Source organism: Cyclopterus lumpus, chromosome 11 (assembly GCF_009769545.1).
Source record: "Cyclopterus lumpus isolate fCycLum1 chromosome 11, fCycLum1.pri, whole genome shotgun sequence".
Lineage (NCBI taxonomy): Eukaryota > Metazoa > Chordata > Actinopteri > Perciformes > Cyclopteridae > Cyclopterus > Cyclopterus lumpus.
The window spans coordinates 10,222,684-10,248,866 of NC_046976.1; the positions used below are offsets into that span (position 1 = coordinate 10,222,684).

The window sequence follows — 26,183 nt, forward strand, 5'->3', positions numbered from 1 at the left end:
TCACGGTGGGTTGGGTCTATTGGAAACACAGACTAGCGGCAGGGAGCCGTGGTCAAATAGCTTGTACGGCAAAGAACCTTTGGAGGTCCAAACATCTGTCTTGGGGTCGTAACACTCGAAGCAGTCTGAGTCCTCGATGACATCGTGGCCGTTGAGGATGCGTCCACCGGTGACAAAGAGCTTGTTGTTGATCACTGTTGCACTGTGATGCATCCGCCGCTCTTTTAGGTTCTCACACTTGACGAATTTGTTGGCTTTGGTGTCGTAGGCGATCATTCGCCTGGTGTATCCTGAAAAATAGATATTCATCAAGCACGCTTTTAAGATTAAGCCTGGTGATGTTTAACATTTTTCTTACAATCAACAAATCCAAAGTAAAGACCAAAAGGAACGGTGATGTGTAGCCAAAGCCTGATTTAGTTTATTCCTCTGTGCTGCAGAGCTCCATTGTTGACAAACAAATGTACTGTTCACTCCTGTTTGAGTAATGTTTAATAAAGTGTCCAGCTGTTTTAGGAAGTTAAATAGTCTAAAAATGTGTTTAAGATTTACATCTCCAGTAGAAAGAGACAAGAGACGATGCCTTAAAAATTACTTTGAAATCCCACCGACTGTAAAAATGTTAATGACTACATTTATAATGTAATGGAGCAGCCATTCATTGAGCTCACCTCCTATGATGTAGATCTTGTCGTCAATGACAGCAGCAGGAGCACAAACATTTTTCACTGTCCTTGTTTCCAGACTGGACCACAAGTTGCGAGAGATGTGATAGACCTGTTGACACACAACGAACAGTCAACCTCTTTATTGCAGCAACAAAGACTGTAGTTTTCTGTCTGCTTGTGTGGTATCCTCAATAGCTTTGATTCCTAATGTTCTATCTGTCGATACTGACAATGCATTCTGTTCAAGGCCATGTCTGAATTTGCGTGGCAATAATAGAGGAATTGGACTGCGATACTGATACCTGAATCAGCCTGACTGGATTCTGCATTGCGTCCTCCCCTCCGAAAACGTAGATCCTCTGATCACTGGCTGCAACAGCTGGATGCAGCGCCGCTGTGGGCATCGGCGCCATGGCCTCCCATTGATTAAACATACTGTTGTATCTCTCAACAGACTGAGAGATCTTCTTGTCAACGCCAATGCCTCCTAACACAAAAATGAAGTGCAGATAGGATACACTTTGGTGGGCATAGCGTGGCTCCAGCATAGGCTCAGCAGTCCGCCACTGGTTGGTCTTCAGGGAGAGTGTGTAAACTGTGGCGCTGACTGAGCTGTCACCTGATGTCATGCAGAGGCTGAGCCCGCCAACCACATAGAGGATGCTATGAATGCACACATATGCAGCTTTGTAGAGGCGCAGGGGGAGCTTGGCCAACCACTGCCAGCGATGAGTCCTTTCATCATATAGTAAGGCTTCACGTGAGGTCTGTTCATTGTTTTTGCGTCCTCCAACCACCACCAGTGTTTCGCTGCAGGTGTAACGTCGCGGTGTGGTCCAAAGCGGCTTAAGTTCTCGGCTACACTTGGAGCTGGCAGTCAGCATGAGGCGGCGCACTGACTCGATTATCTCAGTACATAGGGTGGAGGACTGCACCAATGGGTCATTGGCGATGAACTGGAAGAGGTAAGTTGGATGGATGTAGCGAAGACGGACTTTCTTGAAGAGATCATGGATGGCACCGCGTCGTGAGAATGGTTCATGGTGGATCCACGCCAGTAGGGTCTCAAACACTTGCTCCTCCTCGGCACAAAGTCGGTCATCTTCTAGGTAACACATAAGCTCGGGAAGAGACAACTCACAGAAGTCCTCTGTAGCAGCTACATCAGAGAAACACCTCACAGCCATCTCCTTCGCCCTCTCCCTCAAACTCTCACAGTGAAGGATCTCAGAGAGTCGTATCATGCTCAGACAGTTTTCTGGACTCAGCTGCTCCTGGAGGAACATGGAACATGCCTCAAAGAGACCTCCGTAGTGGAGCATGGAGGCTGCCTGCATGAGCGGGAGCACAATCTCCATGGTGATAGTGATGCAGCCTGTGTAGACATAGTCCACAATGCCACTGAGGACATTTGAAGAGATTCCCTTGAGATTCACTCGGGCCTGACTGCTCTCCAAAAAGTTGCTGCAGAACATGGCCCGGAAATATGGGCTGCTAGAGACCAGGACGTTCCTGTGGCACGGGATCTCCTGGTGCTCGGTGCAGAGCAGGACGTCTGTCAGGGTACGCTCCTGACGGAGGATGTTGAGCTGGGCAAGTAGGTGGGAGGGAAATTCTGAGTCTTTGAAAATGAAAACTTCTCGTGGTGTTAAGGCCATTCTGTGGAGACGGAAAAGAGAGAACCTATGGTCATAGTGTTGTATTTCTATTGTCCTTTTGAAAGAGATGGTTGATAAAAACATTGGCATACATTACAAATCCAAATTAAATAAGCAAACCCTTTCATTTATCAACCCACTCTCGAAACCCCTGCAGAGCAGCTGTCCTTAATGTGACTCACAGATTGCTATTTTTACCCCCTCTGAATAATCTTGATGCATCCATGTAGCATTAGGCCACATCTCCCTTATCAACCAGCCCATCATCGCTGACATTAACAGAACTGTGTTCACTGACCATCTGTGTGTGTCTCTCTGTCCCTCCCAAACATCTCTCACTCCATTGCTGTTGCTGTTTTTTGTATGTTATGTTTTTCCTCCATCATATCCCACACTAGGATTATCCTACCGTTTAAAGAAAGGAATATCATTGGGCTATTAGCAACACTAAGCATTATAATCACACCTAGCGACAGGTACTGATTCACTCCCACTTGCGGGGCACATTCTGACTGGTGTCTTTTGACCTGGATATTGGACTGCTGGTAGTACCAAGAACTCTTTATGTTAAATTGCATAACAAATTAAAATGTGATGGACACTAATAAACAATATTCAATCACTTGGGATACTTTCTATTCGGTCATCAATAATGTTTCTGAACATTTATCCACTATGGCTTTGTGTGCTCTTCTATTACACACACACACACACACACGCACACACATATATATATATATATATATATATATATATATATATATATATATATACTGTAGCCACATGCTGATTTATTGATATATTATCAATAATAAACTTTCCAGTAATGTTTATTGCAGTATTGTAAATGGTGCACCACTGGATTATGTTGGCAATTTCCTAGTTCCTTAAACTTGAATCAGAGCAAACTCAGTTAGAAAAGGATACAATTGAAGCAGATACTGATGCTATTGCTGAACAAAAGCACTGAAGCATTTGTGTCAAACTGAGAGAAATGTGTTGAACCTGTTGGCAGTTAATCAGCAACATCTGTGAATAAGTGAATCCTTACCTCCTGCCCTCAGAAAAACAATAATATCCGAAATGTCTGGTCGGTCTAGTTAGAAAAAATATCAGTCTCAATCAAAAGAGGACCAAAACATTATCCAGAGGGAAAGTTAATAGTGTAGTCAGGGAGAAAAAAGGAACTTGACACAGAGAAACGACGAGGCTTTCCAGTTAGGCGCTGTGGAGCTCGCCATGAGGCCACTGTGTACATTCCTGCAGCTAAGAATAGTATCCTGGGCCACCGTGACTGAAGCCAGGCCTCTCATGTGACACGGAGCTGTTTGGTACCCAATTGCTGGCTTTACAGCTCTGCCAGGGTCCAGTGGAGAGGGCGTTTACAATAGCCGGGGGGGATCTTCACAGGGTCCTGACTCAGCCATCCAGCCCATCCAAGCTGGTGTTTAATCAAAGTGTCCCAGAGCTGCTGACCTGTATCCATCTTCCTGTGATGTTAAAGTCCTCCCCTCCTCCTCCCTCATGTGTGTAACCCAGGATGAAGTAAATATAGTACAGCGCTGATGGGCCAGCTTGATCAGGAGAAACAGCTGTAAGAAATGGGCTCATTTTGCATCTTAATGTGGTGCTGTTTCTGAGCATTAGTACAACTGGAGATGATTACTGTTACTACTACTACTACTACTACTACTACTGCTATTCACCTGTTAAATGTGTCAGTTATATTGTAACAATGTATGTGTCACATTGCCAAATAGCATCCATTACCCCATGAAAATTGTTCAGTTTGCATTGGCAGTAACATACAACTCTGATAATGTGTTAGGATGTGTTTAAATACAGTAGGGAATGGTGGACTCTGCTTTAACATTGTCATGTTAACACAATTGTGTTTTTTAATGCAGACTTATTTTTTTAATACTGTACTTTCACCTCTTAAGGCCTCTAAACATCCTTTAGACTAAACAGTCTGAGAAGGAAAACTGCACCCACCTCATATCCATGAAACCAGAACATTTGATGAAGTTATTATTGCTTAATTTTAAAGAGTCAGGGGCCAAAGCTGGGAATCAGTGATACAGAGCAACAAGCAGTATGCTCTGATATATTGCTGAAAGATAAAACTAAATGAATCCGGATATAATCTCTTGTAACATTATTTCAAGTCACTGATAGGAAAGATTATAGGAGCAATTTAATATCATCTCTTTTTATGTCATAGCCCTCCATTTCCACTCATATTTGAGGGAGAGATATGGTTCTGAGGCATTTAAGGCTCCTTTTCCTCACAGTTTAAATCTCTAACTTGTCATTTCTTTATCTTACCTTATGTTTAGCCCCCATCTTAATTGAACCCATTGCAGCTCTTGAGGTAGTGAGATGAAATATTGTTATGTTTGTTTAGCGGCAGATGACAAGGAACTGGAGTTACAGATTAAATGACAAGGCTGCAAGAAAGTGAGCTGTCAGCAAGTCCGACATCATGACATGCGAGCATACGCAGCTTTGGTGGACTTTGTCACAAAGTGAAATCATACACTCTGTTAACAGTTACCTAGTGACAGCTTCATGCTTATAGGTCATGGGGTGCACTCCAGACTTCTTCAGGGGCAAAGCACAAATTCTGACAAAAAACAGTTCCTTGATAAATGCAGATTGGGGTACGAAATGAAGATTGGAATTGTCCACTTTTGCTTCATCTTGCTGGCCGAAAAACCTCACTTTCTTCCTTTAATGATGGCTTGAGGGACATTTATGTGACTCTACTGGCGGAGAACATTGAAGGTGTACAGCGGTTAATCTTCATTTTGCACTATTTTTATAATCAGATTTTTTTTCATCTAATAAAAAACTAATTAAAAATACATTTCTATTTTGAATAAATGTTAATAGTCTATGTTCACTTGTGATATGTTATAACAATAATTACTCAAATTCTGCAAAAAACATTTCTATAAAAGTATATTTTGATTTAGACCTATTAGACCTTAGTTCACATAAACAGGTCCCATTCTCATTATATAGTTAATGTTATTCTACAGTGGCAGCAACACTGATATATCGTATTCATATGAGGCTATTGACACCCACTGCTGTCGTACTATTAAAACACATCAATGAGGCACACTGGGTAGCATAAACATGGGCAGTGTTTTTTATTTTGAGCCACATACACGTTCTCTAAATGTGTATTAATCCGTGGCTGAAAATAGTCCCCAAAAAATACACTATCTACTGCTCTTTGAACAATGCTTGCTAAAAACTACAATGACCCTCTGTTTGAAGAAGTTCCATAGGCTTTATTTTAACTGAAAGTATACAATCATCATCTATTTGACATCTTCAGGAATGGCTTGGTGTTGATCACTGCAGTGGGAAAGTCGCCCACTGAGAGATGGAGCACCACATTATTGGCTTATCGTCTTTTTATTAGATTGAATGATAATACGAAAATCGAGTGCGACCCTTCGAGCCAGATGATGGTGAAAGATGCTGAAACACTATTTCACATGATATTAGTCAGGTTTGATCATTCCATCATCTCTCATTTCTCATCACCTCGCTCTCGAGCTCCATTCACATCAACGGTCACGCCTCGACCGGAAGTGACGAAAGTAGCCACGAGCGTGACGAACGGCTTGTTCGAAAATACAACAAGGAAGTGACCCTTTATTGTAAAGGAACAATAATCACCGGATAACTTCTCCTCGAGCCGGGGGGTCGCTGCGCTCGGTTATTGGGTTCCGGGGGGTAACGTAACCGTGGACTTGCCCGAGAGCCCGTTTCTGACCGTCTCGAGGGATTCTGCTTTTAGCCAGCTATAGCTAGCTAGCGATGAACACGGACGTGGAATTTCACATCAGGCAGAATGACCCGTGGACCAAGCTTCCAGCAAATGTCAAACAGGTACCGTGTTTAAGTGTTTCCACGGGGTCGAGGTGAGAGGGGGGCACCGCTGTGTCCTGGGCGGGGAACATGTCAATGTCACGGCGGTGCACTCTGTCATACGAGCAGCTGTCAGTGGCGCACGACTCGCCAACCTCCTCTGCAGGGTTTCACATTCATCCCGAGCCACAGCTGGCCATCTTTACATTACGGCCATTGAAGCTCCGCTGCATCACATGACAGACACATGATTTTAGCGGGTGGATGTCAGTTGCAAATATTGGATTCAGACTTTTTTGCTCAACTATGTTGAAAATCACTCGGATTGTTTTACTATTTATTTTCTGTACACATCCCTCATCTTGCATACAGCGCTACTGTGTGCCATTAGGCCAGCATGTCGGGGTTCAGTGGATGCAGGTGTATGTGCCCCTCTTTTAACTGCCTCCATCCCAGTGCATCCTCACCAAAGATGCATTAGGTTTCTAAGCAGACAAATTGATGCCTCAGACCTCAACGATTATTGTGTGTCAACTGGTTTGTGCTAATGTAACTTAAAATGTATAGTGATGCACCTAGTTTCCAAGGTCTTCTTTCCCGATATAGACTTTGACATTTCAATTAAGGGTACATTTACAATCTATTTTCCTAACCTTGTGGATATAAGTTCCAGAGGCCTGAGGTTGATGTGGTCCTAACAACAGAGTCAGTGGTATGTGGTTACTGAATGAATGCAGCCATGAACATCACCTGTGTGCTGTGTGTTTTTGCTCTGCAGAGTTTGGGGAACTCTCAGCGTGAGTATGAGAAGCATGTGCTGCTGTACAGCATCCGCAACCAGCTGCGATTCCGCAATAACCTAGGTGAGTTATGTTTGCCCCTCATTTAAGTCCCATCCACCTTGTACTGACGCATTATTGTTAGTTGTGAGAATAAAAGACAAGGAGCAAAAAAAACCTCTTGCATTAAATAGCTCAAGAATAAGTGAGTTTATGGACTGGCAACACATACACCCAGTTTCCAGTTTATCAGGTACATCTGTCTAAAACAAATGCATCCTAATACAACAGTGCTGCAAAAAAAACATCTTATTATTTACACTTCATTGGTTCCTACTTAGTATATGGATTGCCTGGAAGTGTTAATGTATGAACACTGTGACCTGTCTGTGTGTGTCTGTGTGTGTGTGTGTGTGTGTGTGTGTGTGTGTTTTATGAGCAGTGCGCCATGTGAGGAAGGATGAGCGCAAGTATTATGAAGAGCTCCTGAAGTACAGCCGGGACCACCTGATGCTGTACCCCTACCACCTGTCTGACATCATGGTCAAAGGGCTACGCATCACTCCGTTCTCATATTACATAGGAATCATGGAGGTAAGCAGCTTCTGGTGGATTGTCAAACAGAAACGGGAAGATAGGTGTTTGACGTGGAAAGGCTAGGCTTCAACCACTTTTCTGTTCAGCAGCTTCTCAAGCACCTAAACATCTGTCTTTGTACTCACAGTATGTGAACGCTCTGGCTGATTCAGTCATCTAGCATTGCTTTCTTCTGAAACTCACGACAATAACATGGTGATGTCACAAGTGTACTCTTTGCTTGGATATATAAAACATTATGGTACACCTCACAAGACTTACGATAAAGGTATCATTTTGTGCAGCTGCACCTTTGTATAGTCTGTATGTATAGAGGAGAAACCTATTGTCATTGGCTAGAATTAGTGAGTCCTGCATCTGAAATTACATGTCAATTGCATGTTGAAAATGTTGTCACATGCCAAACTTTACCACCCCTATGATAAATATGTGTTCAGTTAGCCTATAAAATGTTCTTCAGTTTTAGAGGAGCGTGTGGGGTAATGTATTACCTATGTTGATGGACTTGGCATCAGTCAGGCACTAGGTGTCAGTCATTGTCTAGTGAAGCCTCATGTACCAGCACTAACACACCCAGAGAAAATCTTTGCTGTGTGTGCTTCAGACAATTTGGGCCTCGTCCAAAATAATGCACCTGGAATTTAGTTACCTCTGTTTTGTATATCCATAACTTTACCGCCCTGTGTGTTCACACAGAGATGGTGGGTGCAGATTCGTCATATTTGATTGTTCCACATTCAGCATACTTCCCCATTTCATTAGATCACATGTGACTAATATGCCCAGTGCTCTTTCTTATGACTTACACACATAAATAAAGACAACCCATTTAGTTTTCAGCTTATACTTAAAAAGGATTCACCCTATTTCCTATGCATGCTAAACTAAACTTGACTAAGCTTCCATTGTGACCACTGAAGGTTATGTCATATTTCTATAATCCATTTTAAGCACCTAATGAAAATGGGGTGTAGAAATTAGCACGGCCGCCCATATCTGCTAATCCTGTTATTAATCAGAGGCAGAGGGACATGGAAAGGAGAAAATGAGTTTAATTCTTCTTTTCTCCTGTCTCCGTTCTCTTTTTGCACCTCCAGGATATTATGAACAGTGAGAAGAGTTATGACTCCTTGCCCAACTTCACTGCTGCTGACTGTGAGTTTTCCATCATCCTGTTTCCCCCCTTCTCTCCAACTCTGTTGAAATGACTTTACTGGGGTTCTGTGAACCTCCCACTCCTGCCCTCTCGGCCTCTCTGCTCTGTTTTTTTACATCTTTCCCTGTTTTTGAAGGGTTGTCAGTGTATGAGGTGGGAGAACAGTCACAGTGAAAATATGTTTTCAGGAACCTTGGGGATTTAACGAATTTATGAATTATAGTGCCTATTATGCAACTAGAGCTGGAACGATCAATTATTCGATTGACACATAGTTAACTGGTTTGATAAATAGTTAAAGTAAAATAGAGTTAATATGTTCTGGTTTGGACTGTTGGGCAGACAAAAACAAGCAATTTGAGGATGCCACTTAGTTTTTAGGAAATGTTTGTGTAAAGATGTTTTTCTAACCGAGTATATCTGAAGTAAATTAAGCCAATTAAAATGTTTTTTTAGGAAGTTGGGTGAGGATCGGCAGCTGCATGCCAGGCTTTTGGTATGAGTAGCTTACGTCTGTTGCTCAGTTTTCTCGACAGATGCATCTGTTTTTCAAAATATTTTCAGTTTGCTTTCGTGCTGTGGAGGCTTGAGTTTTCTTAAAAAGCCTTGGCTTAACACTTCTGCTCTTGAATAAGATACAAATCCCACACTTCTTTTGAACGTTTATTAGCTAAATAGTTTTCAAAGCCCAATGACTACCGTTACTTATCAACGTAAAACATTTCTTACCATAACCAAACCAGAGTACTGGCCAAGTGGTTTTTGGATTGACTGATATAAATCCCATGTTATGGTCGCTTTTCTACTACATCACAGAGGATCTTGTGTTCCTCAGAAATTATTCCAAAATCAAATTAAAATTGTGTCAAAGTTAAAAGTCAAGTGTAAGGTCAGTTGTAGCATTCTTTGACTTACTGCTGTCAAGTGAAACGGGCTTTGGCATTCACTGTTAGTGACTCACTCCTCACTGTACAGGACCTTCACGCTGTGGAGACAGAAGGCTGCCAGCCGGCCGTTAGAGCCGCCCTATCAGGGGCTTCTGTCCTCTAATCTCCCTGGAGGTGCTTTGGAAGTGTGTCATGCAGCAGTGGGTGGATGGCGAGGCTGTGTGTGTGTGTGTGTGTGTGTGTGTGTGTGTGTGTGTGTGTGTGTGTGTGTGTGTGTGTGTGTGTGTGTGTGTGTGTGTGTGTGTGTGTGTGTGTGTGTGTGTGTGTGTGTGTGTGTGTGTGTGTGTGTGTGTGTGTGTGTGTGTGTGTGTGTGTGTGTGTGTGTGTGTGTGTGTGTGTGTGTGTGTGTGTGTGTGTGTGTGTGTGTGTGTGTGTGTGTGTGTGTGTGTGTGTGTGTGTGTGTGTGTGTGTGTGTGTGTGTGTGTGTGTGTGTGTGTGTGTGTGTGTTAGGATTGTCTCAAAGAAAGTGTGTGAGTATGTGCCGACGTACTGCCTCAGCACAGTTTGGATGAGTCACTGTTGCATCTCGTCAAACTCCTTTCTCCAAAGTTACTCCAATATGAATTCTCAAACTTCTTGCTGTAATTCTTTGTTGTAGTTTTGTTGGTAAAGTCTCAAGAGCCTGTAATTGAAAAATGCCAGAGAGACTTTTGCAGCTGCACTGCAGCCAGATTTATTTGCCTTAGTGTTAATGTCCAGCGACTACAAGTTCATGGGCAGTTACTGAGGCATGATGGAGTTTTATTGGCTTGACCATTTTCTCATTACCCCACAGGTCTGCGGCTGCTTGGCATCGGGAGAAACCAGTACATTGACCTAATGAACCAGTGCAGGTCGTCCAAAGTAAGGCCTGTTTCTAATATAGTCTTTTAGATCAGCATCTATAGAACAACGCTTCAGACATTTAGCTCATAGATTTGTTCATTTGAGCACATTTTCTGCCCTGATTGGGTGGTCAACAACCAATCGCATATCAATTCTCAATATGCAGACACAGCCTCATAAAAGTTGCATTTTCCGTATATTTAAAAAAAAATATTTGACCACCATTCTCTCTAGAATATATATAACCAATATTAACAAAATAGACATGTTTATTAGATGCAAGTGATTCGATCTCGCCTCCCCGCTTGTCGTCTTTGTCAGAAATTCTTCCGCAGGAAATCAGCGCGGGACCTGCTTCCGGCCAAACCAGTGGAAATCTCTGTGGAGCCGTGGTGGACGGCACAGACAGGCTACATCACCGAGGACGATATCAGGGTCAGTACAATTTGATAATAGGCATGTGTGTAGATATAACATTTTTAGTGATAGCAGGCTGGGATGGATACGGTGGGAGGAAAGAGGATGTATTGACATGAAGATATTTCATTTCTTATTTGAGGAAGGTTGAGTTTATTCTTTTCATCATTCATTTTGATAAACAAAGCCTTGTGTACAAGTATGTTTTAATGTTGTGTGTTTGTTGTTTGTAAACACAGATCTGTTCTCCAGGAGAGAAGAAAGCCATTGATAAGATGATAGATTCTGGTCCTCAGCTGGCTGGACCAATGGAGTACAATGTGGTCTTAAGTAAGTATCTGTCACATACTATGTTCCCTTTTAAGACAACCGTATCATATATATACGATATGTGTGTATATATATATATATATATATATATATATATATATATATATATATATATATATATATATATAATACAACAAAGATATATATATATATATATATATATCCACATATATATACAGTGCATCCGGAAAGTATTCACAGCGCTTCACTTTTTCCACATTTTGTTATGTTACAGCCTTATTCCAAAATGGATTAAATTTAATATTTTCCTCAACATTCTACACACAACAACCCATAATGACAAAGTGAAAACTGTTTTTTGCAAATTTTTGCAAATCTATTAAAAATAAAGAACGAAAACATAACATGTACATAAGTATTCACAGCCATGACACTCAAAATTTAGCTCAGGTGCTCAAAATTTAGCTCGCCTGTCATGTGCTTTTTACTGAGGAGTGGCACCTGCAGGACTCTCAGACCATGAGAAACAAAATTCTCTGGTCTGATGAAACAAAGATTGAACTCTTTGGCCTGAATGCCAAGCGTCATGTCTGGAGGAAACCAGGCACTGCTCATCACCTGGCCAATACCATCCCTACAGTGAAGCATGGTGGTGGCAGCATCATGCTGTTGGGTGGTTTTCAGCAGGAGGAACTGGGAGACTAGTCAGGATTGAGGGAAAGATGAATGCAGCAATGTACAGAGACATCCTGGATGAAAACATGCTCCAGAGCGCTCTGGACCTCAGACTGGGGCAACGGTTCATCTTCCAACAGGACAACGACCTGAAGCACACAGCCAAGATAACAAAGGAGTGGCTTCGGGACAACTCTGTGAATGTCCTGGAGTGGCCCAGCCAGAGCCCCGACTTGAACCCGATTGAACATCTCTGGAGAGATCTGAAAATGGCTGTGCACCGACGCTCCCCATCCAACCTGATGGAACTTGAGAGGTTCTGCAATGAAGAATGGGAGAAACTGCCCAGAAATAGGTGTGCCAAGCTCGTGGAATCATACCCAAGAAGACTTGAGGCTGTAATTGCTGCCAAAGGTGCTTCAACAAAGTATTGAGCAAAGGCTGTGAATACTTATGTACATGTTGTGTTTTCGTTCTTTATTTTTAATAGATTTGCAAAAATTTGCAAAAAACAGTTTTCACTTTGTCATTATGGGTTGTTGTGTGTAGAATGTTGAGGAAAATATTAAATTTAATCTATTTTGGAATAAGGCTGTAACATAACAAAATGTGGAAAAAGTGAAGCGCTGTGAATACTTTCCGGATGCACTATATATATATATATATATATATATATATATATATATATATATATATATATATATATATATATACGATATTTGTGTATACATGGTCTTTGAACTTCTGGAGTTTGGGGCAGCTCAAGTTTTTGCATAAAATGTGTCTACTTTTGCATTTTGTCCCACTCTTGCATCCGGTTTCAACAGGAATGATTGAAACAAGTTGCCTCCAAAGGGCTGTTTTTTTTTATAGCTTGACTATTCTTTAGAAACATCTTCAGATTTGGTATTTTCTTTAAATATTTATGCAGACTGGATCAATCAAAAGCAATTGGAGACAGAAAAGAGCCGTTTGAGAACACTGCTGAAGTTATTGGTTCAACTTGGTTTTATATCGGTCGACACCATGAACTAACCTTAAAAACATTTTCTCAGGGTAATAATATAAATGGGATTTCTATATAAAATTCAAGAAGAATTACATTTGTTTGCATTCCTTGATTTTTGAAATCTTTGAAATTCAAGTAGCAAGGTGCAAATGTCTTTTACAGCTGAAGTTTGAACAAAGGTGCTGATACTAATGTTGCAGTTTAAGGTGTTTCAAGATGTGCCGGTGTGAATTTGAAAGAGTGTCCATGCAGTTTAAATATCAATTAGAGAACAGTCATGACCCTCGGCCACTGGAGTGCTTTTGACTGAGTGGGAACAAATACAATTAAATACAGGAGACGCACGGCAAGTTGAATACAAGTAGCTGTTTAAATTCAGATTTGATTGGCTCAACTTTATGTCCACTATTCTCATTCTTGCAATTTTCTGTTCACACATGATCAATAACTTGCTACTTTTTATTGTAAGACAGTGATGTTAATGGATACTATCATACTACTTTGATCAAAGTTGTCTCATGATAAGTCCTGTTATAAAACCGTGCGCGTGTGTGTGCGCGCGCGTGCGTGCATGCGTTTTTCGAGTTTTGAGGCTGCTGTCTCTTCACATTATGCACTGCTTCTCCCTCAGCGCTCGTCTGTAAGACCATGTGTACTGCAGCCTACGGCGGCTTCCGCTCAGCCCTTTCGACCTGAAATGTGCTGATTGTAGAATACAAACAAGGCAACGAGGGCTCTGGCTGGGCTTGTCTCCATGTCATCACGCGAGAAGGACGTGACAGACATTTCTCCGCTCTCGGCTGAGATGGACGGCAAAGTGCTGCAACTGTGTTTAATTTAATCAAGCACACTTGTTACTCATTAAAAATAAATTGTTTTTATTTCTTATTCAACAAGAGGGATTTTCCAGTGTTTTATGCAAGTTTGTAATTTGTAGAAGTAAAAAAATTCTTAATACCTAATTTAATACAGGATACCTACCCAACAAACATATCCAAATAGTCGAATATTTGGGCAAAGCTTTATACTATGTCAAACGTGCTAACACACTACTACTGTATGTTTTTACTCCAGGCTTGTACAACCGAGGATTCATCTACTTGGATGTTCCCATAGCTGATGACAGCTGCATTTCAGGTACAGCAACATGTGTGTATGTGCGTGTGTTTACACATCCTGCCATTATGGTTCCCAGAGTAATTACCTCGACTAAACTCTGAATACATAAATTACAACCCTGGGAATTTAGGTGCGTTAATGGGCAATGGACTAATCCGAAACTATGCCTGATAGTGGAATTACAGATGCATACTGAAGAAAATCAAATTAAAATAATAATTTATTTCCAAAATTAAATGATGTAAAAAATATTTGTGGACATATTTGTACAGTTGTTTGTCACTGTTTGTGTTTTTAGTGCCCCCGCTGGAAGGCTTTGTCATGAACCGCGTCCAGGGCGATTACTTTGAAACACTGCTCTACAAAATCTTTGTGTCCATTGATGAGCAGACAAACGTAGCGGAGGTAGGCTTTAAAAGTGTGTGTGTGTGTGTTTGTGACAAGACCTAGTAGCAACTTGGAAATATGACTTGTGCGAAATTTCAACATATAATAAATTACGTGATTAATGATTTTACACTTGGTGTAGAGTATAATTTTTCTACATATTTTTTTTCTGTGTGTGTTTATTGATCAACGTTTCAACCCAGTCCTATGTTTCTTTTTCTCCCTCTCTCTCCTTCTGCCTCTCAGCTGGCGAATGTGTTGGAGATTGACTTGGACTTAGTGAAGGTGGGTATCCACTTGCTGCAGAAGGTTTTCCCCAGCTTCCTAAATGCTCCCTATCAGTGTTATGACTTCCAGTGTGAAGAGCTGAACTCCCCTGTCAGTTCATTCCTGCTGCTGAATAGCAGCACTTAAGAGAAGTGGCTGAAGGCAGTGTTAACCCTGTAACTTAAGAGATGATTGAGATGTCTGAGAGTTCTTCTTTGTGCAGAACTTTTTCCCTGAGACAAGTTCAACTTTCTCTTGTGTAATGACTACCTCATGGCCTGAGCCACTTTGCTGTGTTTCTTTTGATATGATAGGAGGAGGGCTGAGAGTTGACCTCAGCTTCCACCTCAGAGGTGTTGAAAGCAATCAAGCCCACCGTACTTAACTGAGCTGGCCTGTTCAGCAGGCATCACATATTTATCGGCAAGGTAAATCTTGAATTAAGGAGACAGCAAACTTTTGTGGAAAGTACACAGTGTTCTCTTTTTTAGTCACCAGACATTGAGTAATGGCTTTTTATAGTAGATCATGTTGGACATTGAGAGAGCATCCCCAAAAAGAGGATTCACCTTGTGTTTAGTGCCTTTTGGTCCCTCAAAATATCTACAGAAGTAATCTTCTTATAACAAGTCTATCAAGTGGTTCCATCTTTTGGACTAAACATTGATCCATGCGTTACATTGTATTAATTGTTTTGAAGCCTGAAACACTAACACTAAATATCTTAAATTCATGTAGTTACCTAACTAAATATATGCAATTTAGGGTCTGTTGTGTTGCCTGCATGGACGTCAACAGTAAGCGTGCGGTTTTGGATCAACTCTTGTTACACCAGCAATCATTCAGTATGAAATCTATGATAAAAATCGAGCGCTGCCATTTCTTTCCAGCCACATTTAGCTGCAAGTAAGAGGTGCTGTTCACCTTTTCTCTCATTCATCATTTAATATTCCTCACCTGAAGTATAACACCTCAGTAGTAGCAGTCCAAGAGGGTGACAGGTCACAGGTTGATGGTACATGACAGTGAAAGAGTGTCAAATTTCTGTGGGTTAAACATCTTTTGTTTTTACTGGGCTTTATCAGAATGCAGTTTCCATGTACTGTCGTCTCGGCTTCGCTGTAAAGAAAGGTCAGGTGATCAGCTCAGACCAGCTCCACCCCACCTGGAAGAATGCCCCATCTGTCAACAGACTCAAGTATGTGCAGGAGGCCAATATCAACCATTCACCTCTTCGTAGAATATAACTGGAAGTGGAGTCATGTGTTTAACCATGTTTGCCCATAAACTTTGTTTATTTTACATTTTTAGAGGCATTTCCCCGCCCCACACATTTAGTTAGCTAAATGTGTGTGTGTGTGGGGGGGGGGGGGGGGGGGAATGCTCTCCATCAGGAAATATCATTTATTTAAAGTATTTGATTATTTTCATTTAATAAACCACTATTAGGAGCACCATGGACCCTCAGAAGATGCTGCTGTCCTGGGAGCAGGGCAGTCCTGTCATGGAGGGAGGCTCCTCAGCCACCGACACCGACACCACCAGTCTGGAAGAAGGTCTGTGTGGACACACACACACACACACACCAATACACAGAGATGTCGCTGTTTATGCAAAAAAATACATAACTTTATGTATGCACAAAAAGCATGTTCTGAATATCTTCAGAAGTTTTTTTAACAGCTTTGCTAATTACTCCCCAAGAAAGCTTTGCCATGCTTCTGAAAGAAATTCTCACATTAATATGTGTTTTTGTTTGACTTTATTATGCATGTTAAGGCGGAACTGTTGCTCAGACTAACAAATTGGATGTTAACAAAGTTGCTTTTCGACAACCACATTTACATTAATTACTTGACATGGTTTTGGTTGGTCTGTGTAAATAGATGCAAATGTCTTGAATTTTAAAGTTCATATCCTGAATTTATGAATGCTATAACCTCACAGAGTTGTGCTGTTTGATGCTGCATTGATGTTATTGCTGAGGGTTATTGCTCTTGATATATGTATTTTGTTTCTGTATCTCTGTAGCAGACACAGGAAGTGTAAGCAGCCTGAGCATACCAGCTGCACCCACAAAGAGGATTGCCTTCCTCTTTGACTCTACTCTCACAGCCTTCCTCATGATGGGCAACCTGTCTCCGGTTAGTGACTGGATGTGTACATCAGGAAAATGCACAGAAGGCTTAATCGAGACAGAATAATTTTCCTTGACTTTGTACATGGACTGTACATCTTGACCCCTCCCTCTTGTGTCCTCCTATCAGAACCTGAAGAGTCATGCAGTGACCATGTTTGAGGTGGGTAAGCTGTCTGATGAGACTCTGGATACCTTCCTGGCTGAGTTGGAGAAGGTGAGCAATGGAAACAAAGAAAACAAAGACTTGCTAGTGTATATAGGAAAGCCTTTGTCATGAAACACCAGATGATACTAAATCAAAGTAGAAAATACATCATAAGTTGATGTGTACATTTTCAAACTCAACTTGAATGTATTTCCTGGTTTCAGGTGGAGAGCACAGCAGAGGGCGAGGCCCAGCGTTACTTTGACCATGCTCTGACCTTGAAAAATACCATCCTTTTCTTGCGCTACAACAAAGACCTCACTCAGGACCAGGGACCTGATATCCCAAATATAGGTAATTATACAATTCTGCCCTCTTTGCCATTCCCTTTATGGGCAAATATGCAAGATCCAGGTGATCCTGGATCCACACCTACCTGTGGTAAATTGGCAGCTTGGAGCCTAGATTTGTTGTTTTGCATGAAATAGAAACTCATATTTGTGTCTGCTGTCTGCACACAGTTCCCTTTGGGCTTATTAGTTAGTATTTTGCCACTTGACATAATTTATTATACAAATACTGCCAACATTTTTTAGTAATTGTTAAACATTTATTTTAAATTTTCAAATCTGCAAATATTAATCAGACAGAAATGTAAGGTGAGAGCTGGGACTAGCAGAGTGAACTTGGTTAAGTGTGTGTGTGTTACGGCAAACAACTACTGTAAATTACTCCTATTCAACAACTCAAACTTGTTCTGCGGTCTTCAATAATAAGTAATGAAGTTTAAAAGTTATACTGATGGGAACTTTTTGTAAGCAACCAAAAGTGCTGCTTTTGGTGAATTGTGTCGCTCTCGGCTGTCTGTCTCCCCTCATCTGTGTCTGGGTATTCTTTCTTGAAACTGGTCATATATTCCTGTCAATCCAGAGTGAAGCTGTATTGTTCTATCTACAAAGCAACTCTCTGAATTTCCATGTAACAACTGTTGTGCCAGCAGATGCTGTTTGTTTGGTTTGGCCTGGCGCCTCATTTCTGATTGTCTTATCTCTCAGTTGTCTTGAGCTGCTGCTGCAGGAGGCTGCAGAGAAGCGAGCGCACTGAGGGCTCGCTGGCTGAAGCTACTAAAACTAAACCTGCAATGATACAAAGACTGATAATAATAATAATATTAATAGTGTTAATAATACATTATCGCATTACATAAATCAGCATCCAAACTCCTTTAGACGATACAGTATGAAGCAGCACCCTCATTGCGTATTGTAAATGGCTTTTGTCAGTGTTTGTTTCCCTCTGTTGTGGAATAAATATAAACATCTGGTCCTTGACCTGCTTTACCGAGTTTCAGTCAGTTCTTTGCATTTGTGAAATTCGACTCTTGTACTGATTTTATTTATTACATAATTACCATGAGCACATCATAGACATTTCTTATATATAAGTAGGAGCTATGAAGTGTACACGGTGTCCTTTGAGAGGACAATCTTGACAGAAGTTGCCTTGAGAGAAAACTTCTAAACACCACGGCTATGAAGAAAGAACCTTTACTGTGCTTTCTGGATGAGATGTGATTTTGTGATTTGGGGCTCTATAAAATAAATGTAATTGAATCCACTACTTCAACACAGTTAATGTTTGATGCATCCACACTTGGCATATTCATTTAGAGGATCTTTATTTGCTCTCCTCCAATGCTTGTTTACATTTGTCTCAAGGCTACAGTCAACAACTCATTAATAGCTAGGAAACAGCTAGCCAAAATGTTCTACTACTGCAGACTTCTATTCTACTGCGATCTATGCAGCTACTTCAGAAACGTCACAGAAGAAAACTATATGAATACAATTAATGACTCTCACTTCTCAGACTATTTTGTATAGAAGTTGTAACTGTTTTTCTCCAACTAGGCTTCCCCTTGGACATGTTGCGCTGTGAGAGCCTGCTTGGTCTGGACCAGGCCACCTGCAACCGTGTCCTCAACAAGAACTACAAGCTGCTGGTCTCAATGGCGCCGCTGAGCAACGAGATCAGGCCCATCAGCAGCTGCACGCCTCAGGTATGAGGCCTGGAGGAAGGGAGAGCAGAGGAGATACTGTGCACCCTGCTGGGATTTTGAATAAAATGTTGAAGGTCTTAGAGTTGTGTGTTTGTGTTTTAGTCGACAGTTCGTGTGTGTGTGTGTGTGTGCGTGCGTGCTTTGTGGGCACTCAGCCTGAAGTTGCCCCCAACAACAAGGCTACACAAAGAGAGGGAGGGAGGAAGAGAGGCAAGGCTCATGGGTAATTATTCTTTCTGGCCACACTCCAGCTTTCTAGCTGAGCTCAGAGAGGGAAAGAAAGTTAAACTCTTGTTGTGCCATTCACGCTGCTGTTTATTCTCACACTGCTGGGACTCAGTGAAGTGTAATTCAGTGAATTATTTTCTGCTCATATCTTACAAAGCTTACATTTCTGCTTTTCCAACATAAAAACAACACAGACACAACCAGAATGGTGCTCTCAGTAGAGTGCATTCTCCACTAAGTGTGTCTGCAACAACCACATTTGGCAAACCCCCGTCTAGACAAAAGTGGGCTGGAAGTTGTGGTGTCGCAGCAACCACAAGAGGTTCTCCAGCATGCAGTCATCTTAGGATGTATACATGTGTATGCATTAGTTCTGCTTCTGTACACTTACACATGTTTGTTTCTCCCGGCAGCACATTGGCCCGGCTATTCCTGAGGTTAGCTCCATCTGGTTCAAGCTATACCTGTACCATATCACCGGCCAAGGCCCGCCCTCTCTGCTGCTCTCAAAAGGCTCCAGGCTCCGCAAACTGCCGGACATATTCCAGGTGAGCCCAGACTAATAATTAATCATGCAGGTAGGAAAAATAATGTAAACTTGCAAAAAATAGAAGAAATAAATGTAATTGTCTTTGATTCTTGCCCTTTTAAATTGTGACCTTGCCGTTTCAATTCAACGCAGTTTGCTTCCTCCCTGTTAACCTTAATTTCTTAACAAAGCACCTGGCGCATCACTATCAGTCATACCAAACCCTGCACCTGCATTTTCCCTCTCTAAGGCTTTCTGATGGTCTTGGAATTTTTTTACTATCCTGGTAATGTGCAACAGGGATGAAAAGAGAATTTGATGAAGTGCATTCTCAGGGGAGGAAGAGTAATATCATGCAATTTTATTGGAACATAGCAGCATGTATTTTTCTACTTGTTGTATACTTGTCATCTTATTCAATTCAACAGTGTTTCTTCACGTGAACTTAACAGTAGGATTTCCTTCTTCACCACTTTAAGAGCTGAAAATAATCAACGAAACAGACAAGAAATATCACCTTAATTTCCTGGAAAGGATCTGTCTCAGTTAGGGAAAGCCATGCAATCAGTCACAGGGTGGAGATTTCATTATTTTATGGTTGGCGTCGTGAAACGTCAACAAGTTGGCAGTATGAACGGTGGAAAGATGTTTCCTCGTCATCAACTTTGTTTTTGACTGAGATGTTGTAGTACACCACAGGACATAAGTAGTATTTTAAGTGTATATAATAAATAAAGTATTATATGAAAACAAATCTTATCATTATTGGTAATCACTCACCTCAGTATAGTGAGTGATGAGCTGTTCACACTAACACACCCCAGTCTAGATGGGTTCAGTGATTAGCAGCTGAGGAAAAATCCTTTCCTTGACCCGTTTTCTCTCTCTGTCCAGGCCTACGACAAGTTGTTGATCACTTCCTGGGGTCACGACCCCGGAGTCGTGCCTTCATCCAACGTTCTGACCATGCTCAACGATGCCCTCACACACTCTGCTGTACTGATCCAGGTAGACATATGAGCTCCACTTTTACAGTCTGGTTGTTTCAGGATGTCTTTTTTTTGTTTGTTTGCTTAGTTGCTTTCATTTGAACATTGCATCATATAATATTCAAGTAAATTGAAATGTATTTTTATAGCACATGTAAAACAACATAGGCTGACCAAAGTAAAAAAAAAAAATGTACAGGCAAAATAAAGCAGGTCAATGGGGGAGACTACAAAAACATTGTATAACCAGGCAGGGATCAAGATCAAACTAATGAGTAATGCAACAACTAAAAAACAAATAGCATAAAAGGCCAGCTAGTGGCACTTTAAATGCTTTCAAAAGCCAAAGTAAAATATAGGGCATTGAGCTGCGCTTTGAGTGACTCAGTGGAGGAGTCGGCTCTGATGTGAAGGAGTAGTTTTTCTACGGACTGTAATGTTATATATCTACTCTTTGCGTGTTTTCAATAATAACATTTAGTGGCACTGTGTGGATATATAAACAGTAGTGTGTGTGTGTGTGTGTTACCCTCAGGGTCACGGTATGCACGGCCATGGAGAAACCGTTCACATCCCATTCCCCTTTAATGCAGAAGATCTGAAAGGAGGTGAGTTATTATATGGAGATAAAGCTTTAATGTCACTTAGTGACAGCCTAAATGTTGTGCTAATACACAATTATATTAAGGTAATGCAGTGCAAGGCTTATTTATTCTTTATTTTTTTTTAAATGTTAAAGAAGAGATTTTGCTTCGATTGTTTTCACTATTTTTGAGCTGGTACTTTTTTCAAAAAGACAAAAAGCTCAAAAGCATGAGGGTTGACATTTATCTTAGAAAGGAGTGGGAGACTTTATTATTTGATTATTCCCGTTGCTATTCACATTCCTAGACTTGGGGGTGCGGTAGGTAAGAGCCACACTTTAGTATAGTATATAATAATTATACAAATACACCAGATACAGTAAATTCATTGTTGTAATTTGCTGCTTATTTTAAGTCTGTTGCCTGTTTATTTTATGTGACATTTCCTATGCTGTTTGTTTAAACTTTTTTTGCTGTTTTGTTTTAAGAATTTTATATTAGTTTTTATTTTATATTTGTGAAACTTTTTATGTTACTGCCTTGGCCAATACCCCTTTGTAAAAGAGATTATGAATCTCAATGGGAATAGTCCTGGTGCATAATGGTTAAATAAATAAAATAGATGCACTAAATCGCGATTGGTGTACTGTCACTGCTTAAATTATTGTTATGTGTACATTATGGAGCTGATCTCAGTCAAGTTTTGCTCCTTTCTCTGGTGAATCAAGTATTTGTTTCTGGCTTTGAGGGTTTTACCTCAACAAACATCATAAAAGTAATTAGAATCCTCTGAAACCCGTCTTTCGGGAATTTGTGTGTGAAGCTTAACACTAACACTCATCCCTCCAATACATTTTCTATCACAGAAGTACACCCTTTGAGAATGCCATGCTACACTGATATTAATAGAAGTATATATCAAATCCTATTTGTCAGTTTGAGTGCTGAGCTTTAAGCTTAACTTATATTGTTTGTGTTGTCTCTCCATCCTGTGCAGAGTTCTCCTACTCCAACATGTGTGTGCACAAGGCGCTCCAAAAGCTGAAGGAGAACGTGGACCTGAAGCATCAGTGTGGCTACATCACCATGCTCAACGCCAACAACAGGCACCGTCGCAGGGCCAGCGACAGTACGGAGTGCAGAGGTGCATGTGAGAGAGGAGACATATAGCTGAATTAGTAACAATGTCCTTACCTCTAAAGGCAATTGGCACTGATGGTGCAAATTAGATAAAGACTGCTCACAGTCCTGTTTGATTATTCTGTTTGTCTGCATAATTGTGGGCCTAATTGTGATAGCCTTTGCTAATGGATGTGGATCGAACAGCATTAGCCTTTACCTTAAGATTAACGGATTGAATGTTGGTGACGTAATTCATCTCTGCTTATTTATCATAGATATTTATGCGCACAACTGTTATGTCCATTTTTTCTTCTGATATTTATTCTGCAAAAGGAATGATTTCTGACGTTGTGCAATTAATTAAGCTTCTTAACTGAAAGGCATTACAGCTGTAGTCTCGATGTGAATCAAGCTTTCTGTGCCTTAATGCTTATGGAGATGTGTTGCTTTTCTTCAAGGGGACACCCATCTAGGTGGAGGCCTGGACACCAACGGCAGCACTGAGTCCTTTGAGCTTGTGACAGAAGAAAACAACGGGGAAATCAAAGGAAAGACAGACAGTAGGTCTACTTGTTTTGGTTAATGTAAGGAATACTTCAGCCACAAAATGGCTGTTTGTTACTCACCCCGTGTTACCTTGAATTCTTGAAGAAAACATTGTTTTTCTCACTTGCCTCCACGGCGAATGGAGAATTAAACAAAACTGAGCGAAGTCTTGATGGCTTGTTGTTTAATTATCAGAACATCTGTTTCTAAACTGTCATACAACTTTCAACCGTGAGGCTTTCTTCATTCACCGTAAAGGCATGCAAGAAAAAAATATTTAAGAATTCAAAGTAACACAGGGTGAGCAATTGATATACACATATTTTTTTTGTGGGTGAAGTATTTCTTTCATGTATATATTTGTATATATATTTTATATACTGTGAGAGAGCTGGAAGAGACGGAAAAGACCAGCATGGGAGACCAGCCTATCCTTGTTTATGGTATGTGTTTCATGTATGTCACCCCATCCCTGCTCTCCAATCCCTTTCTTTCAGACCTTTCATCTGAAGATGAGTGGGTCCCTCTTGAACTGTGCTTCGGCATGCCCCTCTTCAGCTCTGAGCTGAACCGCAAAGTGTGTCAAAAAATTGCCTCGCACAAACTGTGCAGCAACGAAAGGTACAAAAAAAGATCCTCAAGTATTGAAGCTTTGATTAAAACACTGACAAGCATGTAAAGAAGCGTGTTGCTAAAGTGCCAGACTTTGTTGTTGTTTCAGCCTTCAAGAGCTACTTCACTTAAGCCGAAAGCTTTCACTGAAGGTGTTGAGCTTTGTGCAGTCATTCCAGGTAAAGCACTCTGTTGCCCTTTCAGGTTGCCACTTGAGAATACTTGCAGAAAAGAAAAGAAATAACGATGGTGAAAAAATCAGTAGTCACTTTTTTTTTATTTTACAAATTGAGTCTGTTGGAATCAATTAAAGACAGAGATGACAGAGAGAACACAAAGTTTATTGAACATGTATTGTTTTATTTTTTTGCTTTGTGTCACACGTTCCTGGTGTAACTGAGCCTTTTATTCTCTTTTGCATATTTTATACGTACATTTTAAGATGATTTAACATTTGTAGCCGCCGACCACTTTGAGCAAATTTCTTTAAATGTGGCACAAACGTCCACCTGGACTCAATGGTGAACTCATCAGATTTTGGAGGTCAAAGGTCCCTATGACCTCACAAAACATGTTTTCGGCCATAACTCAATAAACTTTTCGCTAATTATGATAATTTCACACAAATGTCTGAAGGGATAAAATTATGACGTATTGATATTTTGGACAGACATGGATGTAAACTGCAACATGACGGCTGGTCTCGGATGGCTGGTGGAGGCATACAACCGGGATGTGATCATTATAGTTTGTCCCAGAGAAGTTTATCCTTGACCCACATATCATCCACTCTACCTGGTGATCTGACCTGTGGCATTTGCCCTTTGTTGGTAGGACGGCATGCAGCCCGCTGACCTGGACAGTGGCATGTCGAACCCTCTTAGTCAGCCCCCAGCGGAGTCTGGTGTCCCCCTGCCCGCCCTCAACCTCCTCTTCAAGGAAGGGCAGCTGAGCGAGTGGAGCGGACGGGCCCCTCCTCCTCTGGACATCACAGCTCTGCAGAAGGACCAACCCACATAAGCCACACCCCTCAAAACTTCCAGATTCGGTCACAAGTTTAAAATGAAAAAACACAATCTCATCGAAAAGGACCACCCTCTCACTGAGGAAATTGTTATTCAAGGTCCAACCCTGCATCTTGTCTGTCAGTATCCAGTCAGGGGAACATGAGCTCCAGCACTTCATTCACCTACTGTATGAGGAATCATCCTTCTGACTGTGTTGCCAACACTAGTTCAAACCCCCTTTGCTGATCCCCTCTGTGATTCCTTATATGCGTAGCAAGGCAGTGTTATCTTAAGGAGTGGTGCTATTATCACAACAGTGGGCCAGGTAAACAACATAAAACCTGAAAGACCACCTCAACTGGACACTCCACTGCCCCCCAACCCTACCCTTCAATCAATGGATGTTCTGTGAGAGCAGAGTGAATTGGTTAATAATTGTATAGATGTTCTCAAAATGACCCACAAAATAAACGTGACGTAAAAATGACGTAATGAACAGACATTTTCAGGAATCATTCAACAATATGCATATTCTAGGACCAAGTTGTTGGACTTATCAGACGGAGTCCAGATACAGACCCCGCTGCCTCCCTATGTTGTCTCATGTTAAGTGATCTCATGCATGATACTGTTGCACTACTTCTACCATAAAAGAATACTTTTCTCTTTACTTGTAATCAATATTGGGGTCATTTATGGTTTGCACTGTGCAGAATTTGTCCAAACCTGTGGATGAAGTAATGTCATGTAATTTCCTTTTTTTTGTAACCTTGGATCCCTTGTAATGCGCACATGGTTTACAACAAGAACATGTTTCCTCTTGGAAATGGACAGGGCACCATAAAAAACTGCAGTTTTTAAAAAAAATTCTTTGTTATAATTTTGAACACCAAAGATCATTTTCTTTTCATATATATTATTTTTTTAATCTTCTGTTTTACGGTCCTTTTTATTTTATTCTACTGCCTTTTATTATTGTCAGCCTATCAAAAACAACCATGTCTTTGTTTAGGTGTTTGTTTTTCCATTTATTAGATTTACAAATTATTTATTTGAATGATTGTCTAAAACCAATAAAATCAACAACTACAAACTACCAACCATCACCACTGAAGAATTCGACAAGATTAACTGAGTGTACCTAATTGCATAGAACGGGAACAGTCAGGTCTGTGTGTTTGACCCAGGCCTGGTGCCACTGTTCCATGCCAGTATCTCTCTGGATCAGCTCCAGGTTTGTGTGCAGGGCGCTCTTGGCCAGCCCACCACACTCTCCAAGGCTGTCATAGACCCCTGGGATAGAAATGCAACTGCTTTGCCCAGCATATCAGAGATGTGATGGCCCAAAAAGTGTCTGAAGTCTGTCATGAATTTTTTGTGTGGCTCCAATAATATACTTTTTTTTTTTTAAGTACTTTTTATTGCATTTAGAATGCTATTATGCTTGAATTGTTCCTCTTATTTTTTCATTGCAGTTGTTGACCCATTTGTGGTTGTTGTTTCTAATAACGTGAAGCTGACATAGACAAAAAAAAAAAA

At 41.0% G+C, this 26,183-nt stretch overlaps 2 protein-coding genes across 4 annotated transcripts; one reads left to right on the forward strand and one right to left on the reverse strand.

Moving 5' to 3' along the window:
• On the reverse strand, positions 1-6,352 carry klhl38a (kelch-like family member 38a). Its single transcript, XM_034545110.1, has 4 exons — positions 6,240-6,352; positions 971-2,327; positions 672-777; positions 1-290 (listed from the first exon to the last, which is right to left on the reverse strand). The coding sequence occupies exons 2-4, from the start codon at positions 2,324-2,326 to the stop codon at positions 1-3; spliced, it is 1,752 nt and encodes a 583-aa protein (XP_034401001.1). The 5' UTR covers position 2,327; positions 6,240-6,352.
• fam91a1 (family with sequence similarity 91 member A1) lies at positions 5,920-26,183 on the forward strand. 3 transcript variants are annotated; one of them, XM_034545106.1, is made up of 24 exons: positions 5,920-6,235; positions 6,993-7,077; positions 7,436-7,587; positions 8,688-8,745; positions 10,469-10,536; positions 10,840-10,953; positions 11,175-11,265; positions 13,985-14,047; positions 14,328-14,434; positions 14,663-14,701; positions 15,769-15,881; positions 16,133-16,239; positions 16,715-16,827; positions 16,951-17,037; positions 17,193-17,322; positions 18,879-19,027; positions 19,669-19,803; positions 20,679-20,792; positions 21,309-21,381; positions 22,355-22,507; positions 22,938-23,039; positions 23,523-23,646; positions 23,747-23,816; positions 24,472-26,183. In XM_034545106.1, exons 1-24 carry the CDS (start codon positions 6,164-6,166, stop codon positions 24,655-24,657), a joined length of 2,505 nt encoding a protein of 834 aa, XP_034400997.1. In that variant the 5' UTR covers positions 5,920-6,163; the 3' UTR covers positions 24,658-26,183. The 3 variants fall into 3 exon arrangements, with proteins under 3 accessions (XP_034400997.1, XP_034400999.1, XP_034400998.1); XM_034545108.1 differs by having other exon boundaries at positions 22,355-22,501; XM_034545107.1 differs by having other exon boundaries at positions 5,950-6,235; positions 16,718-16,827.

Excerpts from the sequence above, each read along its gene's own strand:
- klhl38a (XM_034545110.1), bottom strand. The coding sequence starts at position 2,326 with ATGGCCTTAACACCACGAGAAGTTTTCATTTTCAAAGACTCAGAATTT. Across the intron at positions 778-970 it reads ATCCAGTCAGGCTGATTCAG|GTCTATCACATCTCTCGCAA; the intron begins GTATCAGTATCG and ends GTGTGTCAACAG. Across the intron at positions 291-671 it reads CAAGATCTACATCATAGGAG|GATACACCAGGCGAATGATC; the intron begins GTGAGCTCAATG and ends TCTATTTTTCAG.
- fam91a1 (XM_034545106.1), top strand. The coding sequence starts at position 6,164 with ATGAACACGGACGTGGAATTTCACATCAGGCAGAATGACCCGTGGACC. Across the intron at positions 7,078-7,435 it reads GCGATTCCGCAATAACCTAG|TGCGCCATGTGAGGAAGGAT; the intron begins GTGAGTTATGTT and ends TTTTATGAGCAG. Across the intron at positions 23,040-23,522 it reads AATCAAAGGAAAGACAGACA|ACCTTTCATCTGAAGATGAG; the intron begins GTAGGTCTACTT and ends CCTTTCTTTCAG.